The sequence below is a fragment of the Barbus barbus genome (assembly GCF_936440315.1).
Source record: "Barbus barbus genome assembly, chromosome: 17".
Classification (NCBI taxonomy): Eukaryota; Metazoa; Chordata; class Actinopteri; order Cypriniformes; family Cyprinidae; genus Barbus; species Barbus barbus.
In genome coordinates this window covers 30,435,621-30,457,441 of record NC_136745.1, presented here as the reverse complement: position 1 = coordinate 30,457,441, position 21,821 = coordinate 30,435,621, and the positions used below count along the sequence as shown (strand labels likewise).

General features: G+C 34.9%; 2 protein-coding genes across 5 annotated transcripts; both read right to left on the bottom strand.

The window, feature by feature from the left end:
- Window positions 1-919: 919 nt before the first annotated feature.
- Window positions 920-9,469, bottom strand: LOC306883785 (ubiquitin-conjugating enzyme E2 K-like). 4 transcript variants are annotated; one of them, XM_079439267.1, is made up of 8 exons: window positions 9,191-9,379; window positions 6,939-7,032; window positions 6,125-6,183; window positions 5,127-5,209; window positions 4,954-5,053; window positions 3,232-3,360; window positions 1,810-2,563; window positions 920-1,682 (listed from the first exon to the last, which is right to left on the bottom strand). In XM_079439267.1, exons 1-7 carry the CDS (start codon window positions 9,260-9,262, stop codon window positions 2,489-2,491), a joined length of 612 nt encoding a protein of 203 aa, XP_079295393.1. In that variant the 5' UTR covers window positions 9,263-9,379; the 3' UTR covers window positions 920-1,682; window positions 1,810-2,488. The 4 variants fall into 4 exon arrangements, with proteins under 4 accessions (XP_079295393.1, XP_079295394.1, XP_079295396.1 ...); XM_079439268.1 differs by having other exon boundaries at window positions 927-1,633; window positions 2,052-2,563; window positions 9,191-9,469; XM_079439270.1 differs by having other exon boundaries at window positions 927-1,682; window positions 3,232-3,351.
- Window positions 9,470-15,215: 5,746 nt separating this feature from the next.
- Window positions 15,216-19,655, bottom strand: LOC306883350 (microfibril-associated glycoprotein 4-like). The gene is made up of 6 exons (XM_079438540.1): window positions 19,607-19,655; window positions 19,437-19,496; window positions 19,149-19,355; window positions 18,179-18,275; window positions 15,709-15,876; window positions 15,216-15,633 (listed from the first exon to the last, which is right to left on the bottom strand). Exons 2-6 carry the CDS (start codon window positions 19,452-19,454, stop codon window positions 15,377-15,379), a joined length of 747 nt encoding a protein of 248 aa, XP_079294666.1. The 5' UTR covers window positions 19,455-19,496; window positions 19,607-19,655; the 3' UTR covers window positions 15,216-15,376.
- Window positions 19,656-21,821: the final 2,166 nt, after the last annotated feature.

Here is a 21,821-nt window from a genome sequence, read left to right as displayed (position 1 = left end):
ATTAATCAATATACATGCATAAATATCCAAACATATTATCACTGTGGTGCCATGTCTGAAAATATCAGAGTACATGTGCAATAAAGAGGTAATAGCATCCAATAAAACTTTACACGTTTAAGTACATTTTTAGTAAATAGTAAATAATGTAAACAATTGTTTATCCTACATAACATTACTCAGATACATAAAATACTCATTTTAATGATGTACACTAAATTACACACACACACACACGAATAAACACATAAACAAATTATTTGTTAATAATTTGTGAACTGTTTAACTGTTAATTAATTGTGAAAATGACCAGCCATTTATGAGTGAAAATTATAAATAAATAAAAAAACTTTAACTGTATGGAGAAAAACTGTTGTGCATGTTATACAGGTATAAAACAAAGTATTCATATGTAATAACACTAACATATATATATATATATATATATATATATATAGAGAGAGAGAGAGAGAGAGAGAGAGAGAGAGAGAAAGAGAGAGAGAGAGAGAGAGAGAGAGAGAGAGAGAGAGAGAGAGAGAGAGAAAGAGAGAGATTTGTTATTTATTGGCTACTTTTAACTTTGGACACTCTTATTCAAATAATTTCACTTTCATATTTTAAATGTCAGTGGGGTCTAAAAATCTGATATCACTCATAAAACAATATTTACATTAGATATGATCAAAATCAACTCAGCTTTCACTTTAATTGTAATGTAATGTAACTTCTTATAAAGTGTTACTGCTCTTATAGTCACAAATGTCTACTGCGCTGTAGTTTCTTCTGAAGTTCTAATTAACATTTTCTCTCTCTCACTATATATTATGCCAATATCTGTCTACATTATTATATACTCAGAAAGATGTTTTATGAATGTTTTTGCACTCTCAGAACCAGTCAACGCAAAATACAGATCATCCAAACATCACATGCTCAGCCATGAAACTGGTGTTTATTTCACTATTCCACAAAGCAATAATAAATAAAGGCATTGCCACATTGCTTTAATTTATACAGACTTTAATAGCTTTATTTACAGATGAACTCTCGTCTTTCGTTTATTTGCGTGTGTGGGTTTCTTCCAGTCTTGACTGTTTGAGATTAACATCTATGAGTGAACCAACCATTTCCATTCTGCTTGACACTGGAGTCTTAAAAATGTCATCCAAATGTTTTCCAGATGAAAGAGCCAATGATTGTGCAGGTGGGAGTACAACCGTAGTGCTGATTGGGCGTGTGCATGAGGGGGCGGGGCTACAGTCAGATTGCAGAACCAATCTGAGGGAGATGATGGTGATTATTATTATGAGAGAGAAAGAAAAAAGGCACATCCAAACCAAAATAAGTAAACAAAAGAAAAGAGAGAGAAAGATATAGAGGGAAAAAATGGCCAGTTCACTTAAAAATGAATGAAAATGTAATTTTTTTCCCTCTTTCATGTTGTTCCAAACCTACGGAGGCCCATTTCCGCCACAGAATAAAAAAATAAGGTAATTGTGATTTTTTTAATCTCACAATTCTCAATTTTTTCTCAGAATCGCAAGAAATAAACGTGCAATTCTGAGAAAAAGCCAGAATTATGAGATACAAACTCAGAATTTTGAGACATAAATTAAGAATTATGAGATATAAACTTAGAACTATGAGATACAAACTCAGAATTTTGAGACATAAACTTAGAACTATGAGATACAAACTCAGAATTTTGAGACATAAATTAAGAATTATGAGATATAAACTTAGAACTATGAGATATCAACTCAGAATTTTGAGACATAAATTAAGAATTATGAGATATAAACTTAGAACTATGAGATATAAACTCAGAATTTTGAGACATAAATTAAGAATTATGAGATATAAACTCAGAATTTTGCGATAAAAACCCATAATTTTGAGACAAACTCAGAATTATGAGATAAAACTCAAAATTGCAAGATATAAACTCAGAATAGTGAGATATAAACTCAGAATAGTGAGATATAAACTCAGAATAGTGAGATATAAACTCAGGATAGTGAGATATAAACTCAGGATAGTGAGATATAAACTCAGAATTGCAAGGAGAAAAATAATTCTGTTTACATCTCGCAGTTTTGACTTTTGTTTTGCGAAAAACAAAGTCCGAATTATTATTTTTTTATTTCATGGCAGAAACAAGCTTCCATACCAATCATATACAAGGAAAACTGGTGGAGGTTATTACTGCCAAATCACCAGCCGTTCTCTGTACAGAGACAGAGCAGCGTGAACATTCAGCTGAACGTCTCCCGTGGAAGAAATAAAGTCAGACAAGTTTAGAACAACATAAAGATGACGGCATTTTAGTTTGGGATGAACCGTTTCGAACGGAGGAATGGTATAAGATGAAGATAGAAAGAGAGAGACAGAAAGATGAAGGTACTGTGGACTGAGGAGGAGGAGGAGGAGGAGGAGTTTTGTGGGTGGGACTGTGTCAGATAAGGTGCTTTGGCCCCTCAGGTTGGACTCAATTACTAAGCAACAGTTCTGTCGCCGTCTCCACGTCCCAGGATTTCGACGACAACGCCACTATTACTGCGTTCTGAGGAGAAGAGAAGATCCACGTCAGTGATTCTGAGCGGAGGAAATACTTGCTACACAAACTTCATCTGTCATAAAATCATAAGCTGCATCACAATTACTCTCCTTCATAATAGTGTGCAAAATTATAAAATCACAGCACACAAATAGAAGTATGTGCATATGCTTTTTGGACAAATATTTGGCACAGAAGTGCTACAGAAAGAGAAGTTTGTGATAATTATTTTCCAGCTTTGAAAACCTGCACTAAATGTGATGTACACAAATGTATGGAAGATTGTTTGTACCACAGAATAATAAAAAAAGGTAATTGTGACTTCTTTCACAATTAAGAATTTTTTTAATCAGAACTTTGAGTTTATTTCTCGCAGTTCTGACTTTTTGTTAAGGTAACTGTGATGTTTTTCTTTTTTACCTCACAATTCCAATTTGTTCTTGCAATTGTGAGTTTATATTTCACAATTTATAACACAATTCAAACTTTTTTGCAATTCTGAGTTTATATCTAGCATTTCTGAGAAACAAAGTACAGGTTGTGAGCTATAAATTCAAAATGATGAGAAAAAAGTTCGAATTGTGAGATAAAACATCGCAATTATTATAATTTTTTTAATTTTGTAAAACATGCTTCCATACAAATGTGATGTCAATGTGTGTGTATTTACTCACTTTATCAAAGCCCATAGCGCAGAGTTTGTCTATTTTGCGTGTGTAGTCCGGGCTGGAGACGGGAGCTCCTGCGTAAACATGTGACCAGAGTCGAGCCGTCTGTTTGAACATCTCTGGGTTCTGTTTATACTTCCAGACAGGAAATAAAGAACGTTACAACAGGAAGTGACCAATTCAGACTCAAAACATGCTTATTTATATTAGTAAGTCATTTTATGTTTTTCTAGTAGAAAACCTGCATGTGAGTGAAACTATGGTGGTATATATATATATACACCACTCTTCAAAAGTTTGAGGTTGTAAGATCTTTAAAATGTTTTTGAAAGAAGTCTCTTCTGCATTTATTTGATCAAAAATACAGTAAAAATGTGAAATATTATTACAATTTAAAATATCTGTTTTCTATGTGAATATCTGTTAAAGTGTAATTTATTTCTGTGATGCACAGCTGTATTTCCAGCATCATTACTCCAGTCTTCAGTGTCACATGATCTTCAGAAATCATAATAATATACTGATTTACTGCTCAACAAACATTTCTGATTATTATCAATGTTGAACACAGTTGTGCTGCACAATATTTTTGTGGAAACTGATGCATTTTATTTTTCAGGATTCACAGATGAATAGAAAGTTCAAAAGAACAGCATTTGTTTGAAACTGACATTTTTGTGACATTATACAAGTCTTTACAGGCACTTGATCAATTTAATGCATCCCTGCTTAATATTAATAAAAAAAAATAAAAAAAAATTGAAAAGTAGTGTACATCTACATTACTGCACGTTTTTTTAAAATTCAAAATCAAAATTCATCAGCAGTACATGAGCAAAGCATTTTTACTTTCAAATGTGCAGCGCACACAATAATTTAATTTAATCTTTGCCATTTGAAGTGTAATAATCACATTAGAATGCATCACAATGGCTGTATCCGAAATCACCCCCAATAACAGCCATTTTTAGTGGTGTCCGAAACCATAGTGGACGTTCTCGAGTACAACCGATGTACACTCAACGGCTAGAGATAACCCATAATGCACTGTGAGAGTCGCGCCGAGTGAGTTCCCGCATCTCACCAGAAGATGGCGCCCGCAGCTGAATCACCCATCCATTCATTTTAGAAGCGCTCGTCCACGGCGTAATACAACACAGGTACAAATTAATTGTAAATTGACTATTAGGGTTTATACATAATTTACATAACAGAGTTCAAGATAAATCCTTCAATCTTACTATTGGAGCTGCCCGTATCAAATGATTATTAAACAGCAAGCAAACGATGCAAAAGCGGCAGTCCTTTCGTTGCACTCAGTGTCTGAATTCACTCACTCGTTTTCATTCACTCCTTCAAGTGAACTGTATGAGTGGACTAATGTAGGGAATAGTGAATGAGGCTATAGGGGGCGATTTCAGGAACAGACAATTCCTTTTTTCCTGCCCTTTGTACTTCTGTGATGCATATGTGTAATTTCTGCACAAGAGCGCCCTCTGGTTTCCAGTATGAATTAAACAGTCATTACATTACATGTGTAGGCTACTCAGTAATGCTCACAACACCCTATTTTGGGTAAAAATAGGAAAGATAATACTTTTCTCTAAAGAAACATGATTCCCTGAATTATCATCATCGCAATAAATACAAAAAATATTGTGATATATTTTTAAGGCCATATCGCCCATCCCTAATTGCACATTCCCAACACGAGCCCAAAACCTCTACCTGATTGGCAACTACTGCGTCCTGTGGATCATCTGGCTCAGCGGCGGCCAGAAGAGCCTGTAGTGACAGTAAGACTGTTCGGAGGGTCATCGCCGCCGCCCTGAAACACACACAGCTTCAGCTCCAGCGCTCGCTGCGGTTCACATCTCTACTGTGCTTCAGTGAGATCTTACCACTGGTCCTTCAGGATGTCCAAACAAATGGCACCTGTTACTGAGCTGATGTTGGGATGCCAGATCTTCGTTATAAACCGAACCTGAACAACATCAGTAGACAAATGCAAGCTATTTAATTGTCATTTAAAAGACATTAGTCAAAAATAGAGGTCAAGCTCAAGGATTGATTCAGTTTCAATTCAGTGAGTCACAATGTGAGTACAAAATGATTCTTGATACATCTAAATTTTAAACTAGGAACAAGTTAAGACCGATCGTCGACAGATTTCTGTGCAAACATATTCATGTTGCTTAAAGCAAAGTTATAATAGTTAAGTAAAACTAAAACCATAAAAAAAAAAAAAATAATTATTTTGATTCTTGAAATAAAATAAACTTTTACTGAAATAAAGTGTCCTAAAATAACTAAAAATAAAGAAACTAAAATCAATAAATCAAAACTATGCAGACACAAATAAATAAATAAATAAAATGACAAAAACACAACAAAAAAACAAGAATAAAGTAAATTGATGTAGTAAAATAATTAAAACTAAATAAAATAAAATATATAACCTATATAGGCATGCTTAAAATATTCATAAATACACACAAACAAAACTTCTAAGAATTTATCTAAGATTAAAGTAAAAATGGAAAATATAAATATTAAATCAAATTAAAAAATATTAACAAAAACTTTTGTATTATATCAATGATACTAAAATAATACAGGCTTAGAGTGAAATGCACATAATATATAAAGTGTTTTCTTTGAGATGTGGTAAAATAACGCTTGTCCAGTCTTTTTTGTCTACTGAAGGCTATTGAGTTTATACGAAGCCTCCTGCATGTGTTTCTTTACACAAACAGCACTGCAAGTCAACAGTGCCCTAATATCACAAATCATATAAATACAGCCAAACATGTTTCTGAGCAAGAGTCTGTAACAACAAACCCAGTTTAACTAGATTAGCCAGTATTTTGACTCGGCAGAACATCGTCTTATTACTCACCTTTGGTGGATTAAATGGATATGTCTCTGGAATTTTAATTTCTAGTTGAAATCTGCCACCTACAAAACAAGACAGAAAGTCAAGCAAAAGTAGAGCCAAAATCAAAGCAAGATATAAAATCAACATCATATCTAAGCTAACAAAAATATGTTCCAAGAAACGTTTTACTAATGTTCACAAAAAATAACATCGTTATTTCTAAATGTTCTCTAAACATTCAAAATGTCCAGTTTTAAAAAAAAAACGTTTAAAAACATTTTTTACTTGTTCATGTGAATGTTAATGGAACATTCCATTTTATAATTTTACAAACATTCTAAGAATGTTACTTTTGAATGTTCTCCGAACATTCTGAATTTAATAGTAACATTTAAAAACATAACTAACTGAAACATTTCAGGAAAGAACACAGTATATAAAGTATAGGCTAAATAATGTTGTGCTAACATTATTAAAGACCAGATATCTCTGAGGGAACATTCTATTAACGCTACTGAAGAACATTTGTTCATAACTTTGAGAGATTATTGCCAGAATAACCACACTGTCATGTATTTTTTCATAAATATAATGCAAAATACAATTGAACAACTGGTAAAAAGAAGAGCGCTTTATCAGTGTATTTGCTAAATCCTGCCCACTGGCAAGTGTGGCAAAACATACGGATTCTGTGTACTGCAGATGATCTGAAAATTAAATCTTCAAAAAGCATATAATAAATACTGCACATATCTTTGCAATCAGAAATGGTATTTCAGGTCTGAAAGTTTTCAGAAACGCAGTCAACAGCTCAGAAAAACATCTTTTCTCTGACCTTCATAAGGCGTATCTGGCGGTCCCGCGATCTCCCCCTTTAGTTCTGTGAAATTCTCATCCACTAAATCCACCTTGATCTGGTTTTTACTCGTCTGTGAAAATAAAGCGTCAGAACAATTAGTCAAAAAGTGACATAGTTTACATGTTCCACAGAATTCTGCCAAAATGGGAGTAGAAAATGTCTAGAATGTCTGGATTGGGAACACCAAAAGGTTGAGAGCGCCGAAATTTAGTTAACGTTAAAATTAACATTTGAAATTTAAAATGGAAAAAGTCAAGACCACAAACTTCAAAACTGAATCCAAAATTCAAACCCAATAAATCCAAAAGCTAAAACTACAAATTCTTGCAAAATAATAATAATAATAGTAATACATAGAAAAATGCTGTATTTGTGGTACAGAGATGGTATTATATGGTAAATCTTCCTACAGAAAGATCATTAATATGGTATTTACATTATACTCACAGTTGCCAAGTCTGCGTATTATATGCAACTTTGGGCTTCTTTGTTTGTAAAGTTGCGTGAAAAAATCCCTGTTAACGGGTTGCAGTTTTTTGGTCTTATTTAAAAAAAATAAGGTTGCTTGTTAGGGAAATCTGACAAGCAACTTCGTTTCTTTATTTATGTTCGCCATGTTCTCCAATGCATTGATTGACACTCTGTCTGCTCGCAGTTAAAAGCCAACCAGTGCAATAATATAAGTGCCCTAGCGTAATTTGCCATATGTCCCGTCCCTCATTGGAGAAAAATCACATTCAAAAAGAAGGCTGTAATCCAAGCAATGATAGAAGTAGACGTAGAGGAGTGGGATGACTTTTTATTTTTTACAATGTTTTTGTATTGTATTAATTATCATGGGCTGTAAAAGAAAACAAGCAGTCATATCCTAATAATAAGAGTAAATACATTTGGTTCGAATAGCCTGGTATGGCAAGATGTCTTAAAATGCATTTCTTTTTTTAACATTTAAACTTAGACCACATTATTAGATTACGTTTTGACTTCTTGAATACACATAAATGACAGCTTAATGTTTTTTTAATCTTTTTAATAATATTATATAATATAATATTTTCTTTTTTAATATAATATACAATTAAATATATATTTATTTGGCATTTTGTTTTTTTTTATGAGTTTTGTTCCCACTTGTGTTGCAGTTTGCTAATTTTTGTAAAATAGCTTCTGTTTTGCTTTTCAGATAAAAGAGTGGCTTCAGTTTAATATGTTGCAGGCTCATTTATTGGTAATAAATAATATAAATATAATATATAAATAATAATAATTTGTCTCAAGAGTTGGCAACAGTGATTATACTCCATTATACTTAAAACAAAAAACATGATATTATATGGTGGTTTTGGTACCATGGTAATACTGGTATTTTTGGCCCTTTATTTGTGGATGACAGCTTACTATAGTTTGTTATACACAATTTTACACATAATTTAAGTTGAATTAGTATTTAAAGAGGGATCAAAGATTTTGCTAGATAGTAAAATAAATTGATTTGTGCTGAAGTTTTAATGCTAAAAGTGTCACACAACACTCAATACACACACATTAGTACATTATCACACGTATTCTTTACAGTACAAACATTAATAAGGTGATTTTAATGAAAATGCGTGTTCAAAATAATCAAAATAATGCTTAATTTGATAATCGTCGTGATTCTTTCGATGCTAAACGATGCTATCAGGCCACAACCTCGATAAAACTGAAATAAAGTCCACAAACCAGTCAGCCTACATAAATGATCCCAAATATTAACTGTCGTGAGTCTAAAAAGGTTGTTTAAATGTCAAACGGGAGTGTTTATGAAGCTAGCTGGCCTTCGGTTAGCACGCGGCTAATAATAGCATTCACAGGCCTTTATTAAAAACACCACAAACACACAGGAATACACATCATATCACTGCATCAACACAATTAGCGCTATGTAATCAATTAAATAAGCACATTTAGAGGCCAGAGCTGTGCTGTGAGTCGGTTCGGCGGGTTTGGGGACTCGTTTAGCTAGTAATGCGGTTCGGCCTGGACGGGACAAACACACCATAACATTCCCCCAAACCACCCTCTGACCGATCAAACACACATTAAACTGAGTTATCTCAATGCACGAGTCCAAACAGATGCATCCGGATCAGCTGCATGTGTGTGTGATTCATCTCACATGAAGAAATGCACATGTGTAAGACATGAAGCATGATTGACATGATTGACAGCTGTCATGTGAAACGCACCTCTTCGCTTTTAAGGACCTCTTTAAACTCCCGTTTGATCCGCTGGACCGCGATGTTGGCCATGCTGTTCATATATACACACACGCACACACGCACACACACACGCACGCACGCACACACACACACACGCACACACACACGCACTTATCTCTCTCTGTGTGCAATATCAATGGTACAGTTTTCAGTATTACTTCCTGATTATCAGTACCTTTTGCACACCCTTTAGATTACAGCATGCATTAATGCCCTTCACTCACATTCTATGTATAATGTTGTCCCAATTTGCATTTTAATGCTACTAATGATACCAAATTTACAAGGCAAGGGTGGCACAGAAGCACTTCTGAAGTGGCATTTAGGTGCTTTATACTGCTCAAAGATGGCATGAGTGCATTTACACATCAACTGCAACAGTATACTCTGATACTATTAGGTGGGTTTGAGCAGGAGTAATTTAGTCTGGCTATTATGCAGCATTGCATCTTTACACTGAATTTTGAGCAGGCACAGAGCAGCCTTAACTCGGCTGTGTAAAAACTACCTGAAGAGGACCAGTGTGAAGTCTTGAATTTATAATGCATAACACAGCAATAACCTAATTCATAAGCAGTTCCCTGCTTGTTTAGTTTGTGTAATATACAAAAATATGGTGTGCAAAAATTAAAATTAATAATCATGCGTGCATATCAATAATCAACAATAATGATTTTATTTTATTTTAGTATTTATAAAGTTCGTGTGTTTATATATAGTATCTGATGTGCCTGCTCTGACCCCCAGATCACTTCTGATGCAGCTCTGGTTCTGTGAAAATGAACAGAAGCATCAGAGCAACATTAAACTTTGTTTTTGTAATTTTCCTAATTTATATTTTATATAGGCTACGTTGTATAATTAAAAACTACATTGATTTCATAGCATTATGATTATGCATCTGTTGTATAAATATATTCATGCCACATTTGAGCAGCTTTAAACAGTCTGTGTAAATAAACATAAATGCAATGACAGAAGCGACCTTTGCAGTGTAAAGATGGCTTTTGCTGGTGCTAATTAAATCTTATTGGTAAGAGTCTCATTATTCAGCAGGGATTATATAAATGTTAATGTTTACATAATATTCTTATAACTTTATTAATATACGTATAATATATGGTCTTATAACACTGAGAGCAAACATTCTAAGATCAACGTTCTCTGAACGTCCTTATGATGCTATTTTTACTTTTTATGAAACGTTTTTGCAACCTTTATAAAACATTCACAACAAGAAAACTGGACATTTTATAGTTCTTAGAATTAAAAAAATAGGTGTTTGAAATAATGTAATATTTTGGGTGGAAAAGTTAGAAACATTCTTGTAAACTTTAAATAACGTTACAATCACGCATAAAACTGGACATTTTAATATAATTTAAAAACATACAATGTTTTAATAATCTAAATGTGTTACCTGGAATGTCACCAGACAGATACTTTGCTTGCAGGACAATTTTAAATATTTTTTTTTTCATATTTTGTAATAAATGATGAGTAAATGTAGACACATACACAGATAAGACCATTAAAGTGACTGAATTGGACCTTAATCTTAATCTCTGGTCTGGTCTGCTGTGTTTCTGTTAAATACACTTAACGTATTTCAGCAGTTAATTCACGAATGAAGTTCATTTGTTGCTTGGACATTAGGTCAAGAATGTCAACCTGACCTGTTATCAATGTTCCTTTATGAACCTTTTAACACGGACTGTAAAGATTTAACTATTTTGTTATTCTGAGGACCATACTTTGGTTTTAGTTCCCGAACATTTCACGCACTTAAATGTTCTTAAATGTTAAAAAGTCCTACATTTCACTGCTGGTTATACTCTGTATACTTGTGTATGTGATAAAAAATCTTGAATCTTGACTTGAATTATTAAAGACTGATCAATACATAATTGTTCATATGTTACTTTAAAATGTACAAATATGTAAAATTGTGAGCAAAACTACATAATTTTTTTTGTTAAATTCATGGGCATGGGTGATGGTACCCCCTCACCTTTTTTTCTCTGTTTCCAGTCTAGAGCACAATATTTCAGTAACAAGATACTGATTAACGAGTTTAAATTTACATGGCTTATTGTGGAAGTTAAAAATTTTTAATTCTCTGCATCAGTGGTTCTCAACTAAATTTCATTTCTAATTATAACTAATTAACTATTTTAATTTTGTATTTTCAGTTTCATTTGAATTTTTAGTTAAACTAAATGATAAAAAAAAAAATTGATTAAAAATATAGGCTCAAACTGCCTTCAAAGAATTCATGAAGCATATGTGACCCCCACATTGACTTTCAGTCACAATGAGATTCAGTTGTATATATATTTATTTATTATGTCTAATTACATTTACATGTGTCTTCATAAGTTTTTATTGCTTCAATGTATTGTAATGAGTGTATGTAAAGAGTATAGAGCTGCATTCTCTAAGTTCTGGGTGAATTGCTTTGTTGTCTTTAGACAACAAAGAGGACCAGTCTTTCATTTACTGTTAAGGTTAGTGAAATTTCTTATATTTCATAACATTTTGCTAATTACATGTTTTTGTGTATAACTCTGTGATTTCATTGAATGTCATGGTGTTAAAATGTGTTACTGGTGAAGTAGGTCTGTGTTTACAAAAATGTAGACTACAGTGTATCATACACTACTGATGTAACGTTATCTTGCTTGGACCCCTAATAACTAAAAGTTGAGAACCACTGCTATATAACTTATGGTCAGACACTAATATGTATAGAAAAATGTTCATATTTAATTGTTTATCCCCATATTAATGGACTGGTTATGTGGTATATGGTGGCAATGTCAAGACATTGTTCTCTAAACTGTAACGCTTTTCTGTATACAGACTGAACCAACGATGAGCACAGAGGTGAATCAGGCGACAGTCCAAGATGTGGCTGCTTGGTTGACTGCAAACAGTTTCCAGGAATTCATCCCTACATTTCAAGGTTGATCTCACAGAAATGCCCACTCTCTTTAACTGTCCACTATGCAGCAAACAAACATTTTCCCTAATTAAACAGATTCGACATATCAAAATGATCATCAAAGGGATCCAAAATTTGAATTCACATGTGGATTGAACAGCTGTGGCAAAATCAACAAAACTTTCAGTTTTTATAAATCGCATATTTATCGCAAACATAGGGATCTTCTTTCACTGATCAGTGAAGAAGGGCAAGCTTGTGATAATGAGCATAGTAACTTGGAGGAACATTTTGAAGAGGAGTTGCCTAGCACTGATGTGGTGGACATTACTAACTGCAGAGAGATTAGAACAGAAGATTTACTGCAAAACCTCAAGCGAAATCTTTGTTTGTTCATTTTAAAATTAAGAGAAAAGCACTGTATTGCTGCGGCTGCCACAGTTCAGTCCAGTATTGTGGAGAACCTACAAGTCATCTTTCAAGAGTTCACCACTCATTATGCTGAGATTCTCAGATTTCATCTTCAGCAGCAACATCAAATTGACACTGATGCTGATGATGATTTGTCTCAGCAACATGAATTTTGATGAACACTATTGTGAAGACGAACTTGAGTACATTGCACCTGTGCAAATTCCACCTGATCGAACAGAACGACATGGTGCACATTTTCAGTACATACCGCTCAAGGCTCTGCTGAGTAAGATTGCTCAAAATCATGATGTGTGGGCAATGCTTAATCAAGAGGAAACACCAAAAGATCAGCATATTATGAAAGACTACACTGATGGAGACCAGTTCAAAAGTTGTGAACTTTCTTCTTTATCCACTCTGCGTCTACATTTTTACATGATTTCTCCAAGCATTCAACAGACACGTGATGCGCAAAAAAAAAGCAATCAGTGAAGAAGCCAAATGAAGTGACCTTGAAGTGACCTTAAAGTCCTTCATGGATACTTAATGGATTTATTTATTAAATTTATTTCTTTAGTGATTTTATTTATTTATTTAGATAACTATTTAGGATTTATCTGTAATCCAAGATATGCATCAAAAGAGACCGAGGTCTGAAGGGGTAAGAGCCACAAATAGAATAATCTTAAGAATAGCATTAAAGTTTAATGTTAATAAATAAGTGATTGTGTTTGTGGATAGGCTGAGTCAGGAGAAGATGATTACAGCATAGAAAATAAGAACTGAATGCTCAAAGAAGACACCAAATATCCGACTTTTACTTGACTGCATGACAAGGAATGAGAGGGCAGACTACATGAAACATCACTCCACAAAATATATACTATCACGATATCCAGCTCTTAAAATCCTTTCTGATGTACTGAATTGTATTCCAAATTTTGACTTCAAAGTGAACATTTGCATTATTTATTTAGTTATTTATTGTCTGTCGATAGCTTGTATTGGATTTTGAAAGCAGACTGGATGCAAACATTTATTCACAGCCATGTCACAAAGTCACAGATTTTTTTAGTGGCGAATTTTGGAAACATTTTGGAAATGTTTGGACAAAAAAATAATAATCATACATTATATTTTAAATGCTAAATATTATATACCATATGTAATATTATCCTATTTTTGTTTAGGAACCAAGCATACCCAACCCTGTGCGATGTATAAAGGGACATGCCTTGGATATAGAGTGTCTAATTGAAATAATGATGGAAAGGGAGAAGATCTGCGAAGTAGATGACATCACCATGGCTCTAGTTGTGCTAATGGCAATACATTTCTTTGGTTCTAAAGAAGGGGAAGGTTACAGACAGATTCCACTTCAGGCTGGGAGAACAGTCACTGAGAGACCAGTGAAGAGCCTTGGGAAGGTCTTCAACTGCAGACTGAATGACAGAGTTATATCATCTGAAGAGGTGTTCCTCCAGGGCCCCATTTATTACTCAAGGTATGTTTTCAATTTTTGTTTGTACAAAAACTGTTGGATTTTTGTGTTACACAACATTTCTGACAACAGCATTTATCATTTTCTTTTAGTGAAGTTGAGGAATTTGACAGAAGAATTGCTCGAGAAATGAAAAATCTCCCCAACAAGAATGTAAAGCATTTATTTTATTTGATGTTGTTTATTTTTATTTTAACCTGTTCTGATCAGCTGGCCCCCATCTTCACACAGATCTTCAACAGATCGTCAATGGGATACAGGAGACCCGTGAACAGGGATTAACTCAGTGTCTTCTTGACAGGGATGCGGGTAGATGGATCATCCAGCGTGCAAGGGAGTGCTCAGTGTCCTGTAATAAGTGTCCAGTGTCCGGAGTCCACAACAGTGTCCGTATTCTGGCGTCAGGATCTGAGGATGAGGAAGATGAAGAGGAGCATCAGTTTAGCATCAGGGTTGTTTGCTCCGAATACATTAATACACGCATGTACAGTATCATGCCGTGTGTACGTTACAGTATACAAATGCAGCTGTCAGTGTTCAGCGAGTTAACATTTGGAAGGAAGACGAACCCCTCAGTACTTCGGATTCTAAGATTCACTAATAAACACTTTGTGATTCTACTAACCTGCTGTGTCTGACCAGTTCCTAACAGTTATATTCTTGAACTGTTTTAGTATATCTATAGATTTTATTTTAGGCAAGTCATGATGATTTGAGAAGGCTAAATTAATCAAGCATAAGCTATGATCAGCCTGCCGGTCTGCAGCGGTCATTAGCTACTTTAAGAAAGAAAAAACGTATTTACTGAACAAAAAATGCTCCAAACGTTTTTTTTTCTAAATGAACTTAATAATAAATAATAAAAAGCTGAAACGAAATATAAACACTTTGCCATTAGGGCAGGGCTCTAGCACATTTAGTCATTTTAGAATGTTAAGTTCTACTTCTGTAGATATTTTGGTGAAAGTAACTCAAAAGTAATACAGGAGTCATGTAACGCATTACAATTCTGAGATAGTGATATTGTAAGGTAAGGAATTACTTTTAAATAACAGTAACAAGTAATCTGTAATGTATTACAGTTTGGATGTAACTTGCACAACACTGGTTAAAACACACAAAAACAACATATTGCTTTGCATAAACTTTTATTGCTTCAAAATCATAACAGACAAAGCATGCCGAAAATCATAAACCCAATTTCAACACATTTTTTATTAAGAGGACAATGGATTAAAGATGTGGATGTGCACAAGCTGCAGTGAAGCATTTGTAAAGGATGGAAATCCCTGTTCTACATCACGCGTCTGATCTTCATAGTGATGGACTTCAGAGATTTCCTGTTGGTCTTCCATTGGTACCAGTTGGCCCCAATAACCAAACTGCCATCATCTTTCCCCCACAAATACAGACCAGTAGGGTTTGTGTGATCACAATTGTTGTACCAAAACGCTCCTAGAGAGTATTTCATAGCGCAGTTGTCGCTCCAATTATCTTGGTCTTTGTCAAAGGTGGAGAACTTTATTCCATTGTGATAACTCAAAGAGTCACCTGCAGAAAGGAGAACCTCTCATTAGGGTCACACAACTGACAACTGGAAAATTAATCATCTGTAGTTTGTTTCACCTGCTCCTCCATTTACAAAGCCGCTCACATGTAGTTTGTACCCATTAGCCTCAGAGTCCACAGAGAAAGACTCGTACAGAGCGTAAGCCTTCTTCCCTTCAAAGTCCTCCACATCTGCTCTGAGTTTATACTGATACCTGCTGGTCAGCTGGTGAAGAAACTCTAAACCTGTCGAAAAATTGAAAGGAAACCAGTTTAGTAAATCATAGAACAAATGTCCAAATACAAACTATATAAATCTCCATTTATACAGCAGTTCACATTAAATGTTTTATTTTTTATTTATTATTCATTTAGCTGACGCTTTTATCCAAAGCGACTTACAATTGCTATATATGTCAGAGGTCGCACGCCTCTGGAGCAACTAGGGGTTAAGTGTCTTGCTCAGGGACACATTGGTGTCTCACAGTGGATTCGAACCCGGGTCTCTCACACCAACGGCATGTGTCTTATCCACTGCACCATCACCACCCCAAATGTCCAAGTTTTCCATGTGGCTGATGTTTTTCTTTCTCTCTATTTTGTAGCCCAGGACTGCATTTCCCAAAAGCATTGTAAGCTTAAGTTGATCATAAAAATGATTGCACGAATATGAAGGTAAAATAATGCCATAAAGATTTGCTTGAGCAGGGTAAGATTTGTGAAAGTGTACATAAGACTGTAAGCGTAAATTAAATTTGCATGCGCAAGAGAAGCTTTGTAAAGCTGTAAATCGCGTTTCAAGCGTAAGAAAAATTACTTGCAGCATTTTGCTGTTACTTGTAATTCATGTATTGTGAAACTGCAGCTTCATGCTAGCGCAAAATAAATATGATTTGCATTATTATGACTTCCATTTTTCCACGCTTACACTTTTGGCACGTTTTTTTTTGCCAAAATACGGTCAAAGGCACTGCAAGCCTGTGAACAATGATTTGCAAGCGAAAACAACAGTTGAAAGTACTGCAAAATGGATTGACTGTGTAGAACCAATCTGTATGTGTAAAAAAAACAGACTGTCAAATGTCTAAAAGACTTGTTGTGTATGCAGGGCAACAATTTCCCAAAATAATCTGATATGTACAGCTCTGTCTTTCTATTCTCGGTGCTTACAGTTTCGGCAGATTCTCTCATTAACTGAGTTTTGCAAGCGTGGGTGGGGGGGGGGGGGGGGGGGGCAGGTCCACCTTCTTTTTGTAGCCAATCAAATGAGGCTCTTGCTGACTCTCCATTTACTCTTATCTGATTTAGCTGCAAATAAACACATCATACGCCAAGACATTTATCTTCATTTAGTTCGGGAACATTCTCGATACTTTTAATTTACACATACAGTAAAAATAAATAAATAAATACCAACTTAATTAAAACATGATATTTTATAAGTTGTGTTTACAGTCTTATGTACACTTTCACAAATCTTACCCTGCACAAGCAAATCTTTATGGCATTATTTTACCTTCATACCACAAATCATCTTAGACTTGCAAACCATATCCCAAAACCATCATAACTTAAGTAGTACTTAAAAATCTGCATAGATCTACGAGTGGTCTGGAGTAATCATAAATCCCTACGTGCATCTTAAGAAGACAGAATTATGAGGTCACCTGCAGGACAATCGGCAGATTAAACCTTTAGCATTATTCAAGTGCAATGTGATTATAATTAAAGCTTTTGACTGTACTTGCATGCTTTATTATTCTTTTTTTATTATTAATTTATAAATTAAAATGAAAAACAGACATCAACAAAAAATAGAAAAACACATCTAAATTAAATAATTGAACAACAACAACAACAACAAAACATAAAAAAAGTATTGTAGAAAATATGCTTCAAAGACTGGGAAAAACGGGATAAACTCAAAAAAATGTTTCAATGACGAAAACCAGCCATGTATTGGACCCGGAAACAACGTCTCTACAGATATTATATACTATATAGTCTAATATTAATCTATAAATATAATATTAATCTACTATATATTTATAATATATGTTATAACTATTATATTATTATATTAATTATATTATATCCAAGCTGTCTGGAATGCAGCATTAGGTTAACATTTCAATTTGTGCACTACAATTACGAGCCATTCTATACATTTACATTTCAGCACTTGACAAAATGGAAGTAGCACTTAAAGTAGGGCTACGTGCGATTGTGCAATTTTGGGAAACGCACATGAAACAATAACAAACGTTTGTAAAATGACATGCAGAAAACGTTCTTAAGCACTAAGATCAATCGTTATCGAGAAACACAGGCCTGAACAACATTGTAAAAAAAAAAAAAGAAAAGTTGAGCCAACTTAAAATTAAGGAAACCAGCTTTTTGCAGCTTATTTTTGTAAGAGATTCTCAACTTTTTTGTGTAAACTTAAGACAACAAGTTGAGAAAACTCAAAAATCTGCTGAAGCTGGTTGCCTTAAAATTTTAAGTTGGCTCAACTTTTTTTTAATACAGTGAACACAAAAACACTCACCCAGCCAGTATTCGCCTTCTTTATTACCGAAACCCTTCTTATAACTCTCCCATGGCCTAAAGAAATTCACCTCGCCGTCCATTCGCCTGAGAATCACCTAAAACATTCAGAAATCATTCATCACTTTCACACATCACATCATTTATCTATTTATCTTTTTTAAGACAGTAAAAAAAAAAAACTTTATTTTTAAAGTTGACAGGGTTTCTTTAGCAACAAATATAAATTCTGTTGAGTGATTTCACTGGTGTCACCAAACAGAACTGAAAAATCAAAACTTTCATACTCAGATAGAAGCAGAGCACAAATAAAACCAATTTGACAATTTGTATAGTAGTTTATAATGTTATATGTTAACTCTTTTTAAAAGTTATGTGTTATAAAAAACCTTTATTATTTATGAAATGTTCTTATAACTTTATTAATATTTGATATATGTTTTCATAACTTTGAGAGAAAAGCTTCTTAGGACAACATTTTCAGAACGTCCTGATTAGTACTTGATGAACGATGCAAGACACATTGATGTAACCTTTAAATCATGTTCTAATCACGACAATACAACATAATAAATAAAAAAAAACATTCATAGAAACTAAAAATAAGCATTAAAATAACATTATGATTTGTGTGAAAAAGTTAGAGAACTGTAAGAAACGTTTTTGTAGCCTTTAAGTAACGTTCATGACAAGAAAATGTGTAATTTTAACATAATAATATTAAAAATAAACATTCAAATAACTAATTTTGGGTGAAAACAAAATTAGCAGAATGTAGTAAAAACGTTTTTGTAATTTTTAATTAACTTTCTAATAAAGAAAACGGGGTATTTCAACATTTTAGAAACACTTCAAAACAATGTTCTCACAATGTTTTATAACCTAGCTGCATGGAAATCACGATGTGATGCATCTGCTAATCAAATAAATTCTGAAGATAATAAAACATTAGCTCAAAGTGAAATGCATACCGTCCAGTGTCCTCTGTCCTTTATTCCACCGGAGACCATCTCACAGTAGACCTGCACTGGTCCATCCATTGAGATGATGGTGTACACGCCACTGGCATTTTTCCCACTTGAATAAATATCAGAGCAGTCTTTGGCAAGAAAACAATCTGATTTGACCTCTTCAGACCCCATCAACACAGGAATCAGTGCAGACAAACACAGCAACACCTGAGAGACACAAACTCAAGATCTGAGTCTGATGATCGACGTCTGACAAAATCACTCACATTCTCACATACAGAAACTCACAATCATGTTTGTGATCATCGCTTCAGACGTCCAGCTCAGAGGATCAAGTGCGATCTGTACCTGAAATACAGTTCAGACAAATACAGTCACTTTATTAGAGCATGAACATGTATTCTGTTATTTTCTGAAGAAATAAACATTGTTTTCAAAATGACCAGAATCAAACTCACCGAATGCGCTGAGAATCTTGTTCAGTCAACGGATGCATCTGTATATATCTTTCTAATCAGGATCCTCCTCTTTATCTGACATAAAAAAAAAAACTTCAAATCTTGGTAGGACAGTCATGGGTTCGATGCCATAAAAGGACAAGATTCTGTTCGTTTTTTGAGGAACCTGCTTTATCATCTTCAAAGGAATTAAAAGAAAAATGTATTTCATCTGAAACTGTTGATGAAGTAATTACAACAGACAAATTGACCGATTGCAACAGACAGCTTAAGAAAAACAGTTAAGAAAACTTTTTCTTAGTTGAAGGGGGTTGATACAACTATGTTCTGATGCCTTGTTGACATGCAAATGAAGAGTTTGGTTCCAAAACGCTATAAATCCATTTTGATTAATTTGAGTAAAAATGTGTTCCCTGTCGATACTCCACTTCGTACTGCGTCTTGTCTAAATACGCTACGGGAATCAGAATCAGAATGAGGTTTATTGGCCAAGTATGTTTACACATACAAGGAATTTGTTGTAGTGACAGAAGCTCCACAGTGCAACAGAAAGACAGTAACAGGACAGGACACAGATAATAAAAGAATAACAACAATTAACCAAAAGGCAATGTACAAAGCAGCAAAAACACAATATATAATATAGACAACTATGTATGTACAGGTCAAGTATGTGCAAATTAGAAATGAGAAAATAAAGATAAAATTAGTGAGTGTGGTGAATGGATAATGTATTATAGTTGTGTGTTCCACGTTTATTGTTGAGTGGTCATGAGATGGATTGCCTGAGGGAAGAAACTGTTCCTATGTCTGGTCGTTCTGGTGCACAGAGCTCTGTAGCGTCGACCAGACGGTAACAGTTCAAAGAGGGAGTATGCTGGATGTGAGGGGTCCAGAGTGATTTTACCAGCCCTTTTGCTCACTCTGGATAAGTACAGTTCTTGGAGAGTGGGGAGGGTTGTACCAATGATTAGCACAGCAGTCCGGGCTACCCTCCGTACGAGTGCTGGATGTGAATTTACCAAGCTTTACTAGCTGCTGTCTGTCTGTCAGGAAGCTGTCGATCCACTGGCAGACGGAGGTGGGGACGAAGAGCTGGGTTAGTTTATTTTGAAGGGTTTCTGTGATGATGGTGTTAAAAGCGGAGCTGAAATCCACAAACAGGATCCTCACATAAGTCCCTGGTCTGTCCAGATGCTGCAGGATGAAGTGCAGTCCCATGTTGACCGCATCATCCACAGACCTGTTTGCTCTGTAGGCAAACTGCAGGGGGTCCAGTAAGGGTCCAGTGATATACTTCAGATAAGCCAAAACCAGTCTTTCAAATGATTTCATGGCTACAGACATTAGGGCCACAGGACTGTAGTCATTAGATGTGCTGTTCAGATCTAGAAACGCTCTTCATTAACTGCAAGCCGCTCTATTCGCCGCGGGAGTTCTGCTCGTTCATTCTCGTGAGTGTCTACATTCCACCGCAAGCGCACGTGAGCAGCTTTACAGAAACTCGCTGATATGATCACAGACACAGAACAACAACACCCGGACTCTATTTTAATAATTCTCGGGGACTTTAATAAAGCAAATCTCTCCCGCGAACTGCCAAAATACAGACAGCACATCACATGTCCCACCAGAGAAAGTAATATATTGGATCACTGTTACACAACAATAAAGGACGCATACCACTCGGTTCCACGAGCAGCTTTAGGACTCTCTGATCACTGTTTGGTTCATCTTATTCCGTCCTACAGGCAGAAACTTAAGTCTGCAAAGCCTGTATTAAGATCTGTTAAAAGATGGAATAACGAAACAGAGCGGGATCTACAAGCCTGTTTCTCTCTCACTGATTGGTCTGTTTTTGAAGCCGCTGCCATCGATCTGGACGAGCTCACATAGACTGTAACATCTTATATCAGTTTCTGTGAGGATATGTGCATTCCTAACAGGACTCATCTAATCTACAACAATGACAAAAAGGAAAAGCCTTATGCAATCATGCAGTGAAACTGCACGGCCATTGGTCTGTGCAGTGTGCTAAAAACGAACCAATGGCTCAGCAGTGGAGCGATAGAGCCCGCCAAATCCCGCCAGAATGGATGGAGCCACCTGGCTATATAAGCGGCCGTTTCGCCATAGGAACTCAGATGTCTTCTTCTTCAGCGACGACGACGACTTCGTCTTTCACTGATCCAGGAAGCCTGCTCGCCGTGGAAAC

Bases quoted from the DNA above. Each gene is read 5' to 3' on its own strand.
- LOC306883785 (XM_079439268.1), bottom strand. From the start codon at position 9,262: ATGAACAGCATGGCCAACATCGCGGTCCAGCGGATCAAACGGGAGTTT. The intron at 6,184-6,938 runs GTCAGAGAAAAG...CTTGTTTTGTAG, and splicing joins GCCAGATACGCCTTATGAAG to GTGGCAGATTTCAACTAGAA. The intron at 2,564-3,231 runs GTGAGTAAATAC...TCTTCTCCTCAG, and splicing joins GCGCTATGGGCTTTGATAAA to AACGCAGTAATAGTGGCGTT.
- LOC306883350 (XM_079438540.1), bottom strand. The intron at 18,276-19,148 runs GTATGCATTTCA...TGAATGTTTTAG, and splicing joins AGGACAGAGGACACTGGACG to GTGATTCTCAGGCGAATGGA. The intron at 15,877-18,178 runs GTGAGTGTTTTT...ATTTTTCGACAG, and splicing joins AGAAGGCGAATACTGGCTGG to GTTTAGAGTTTCTTCACCAG.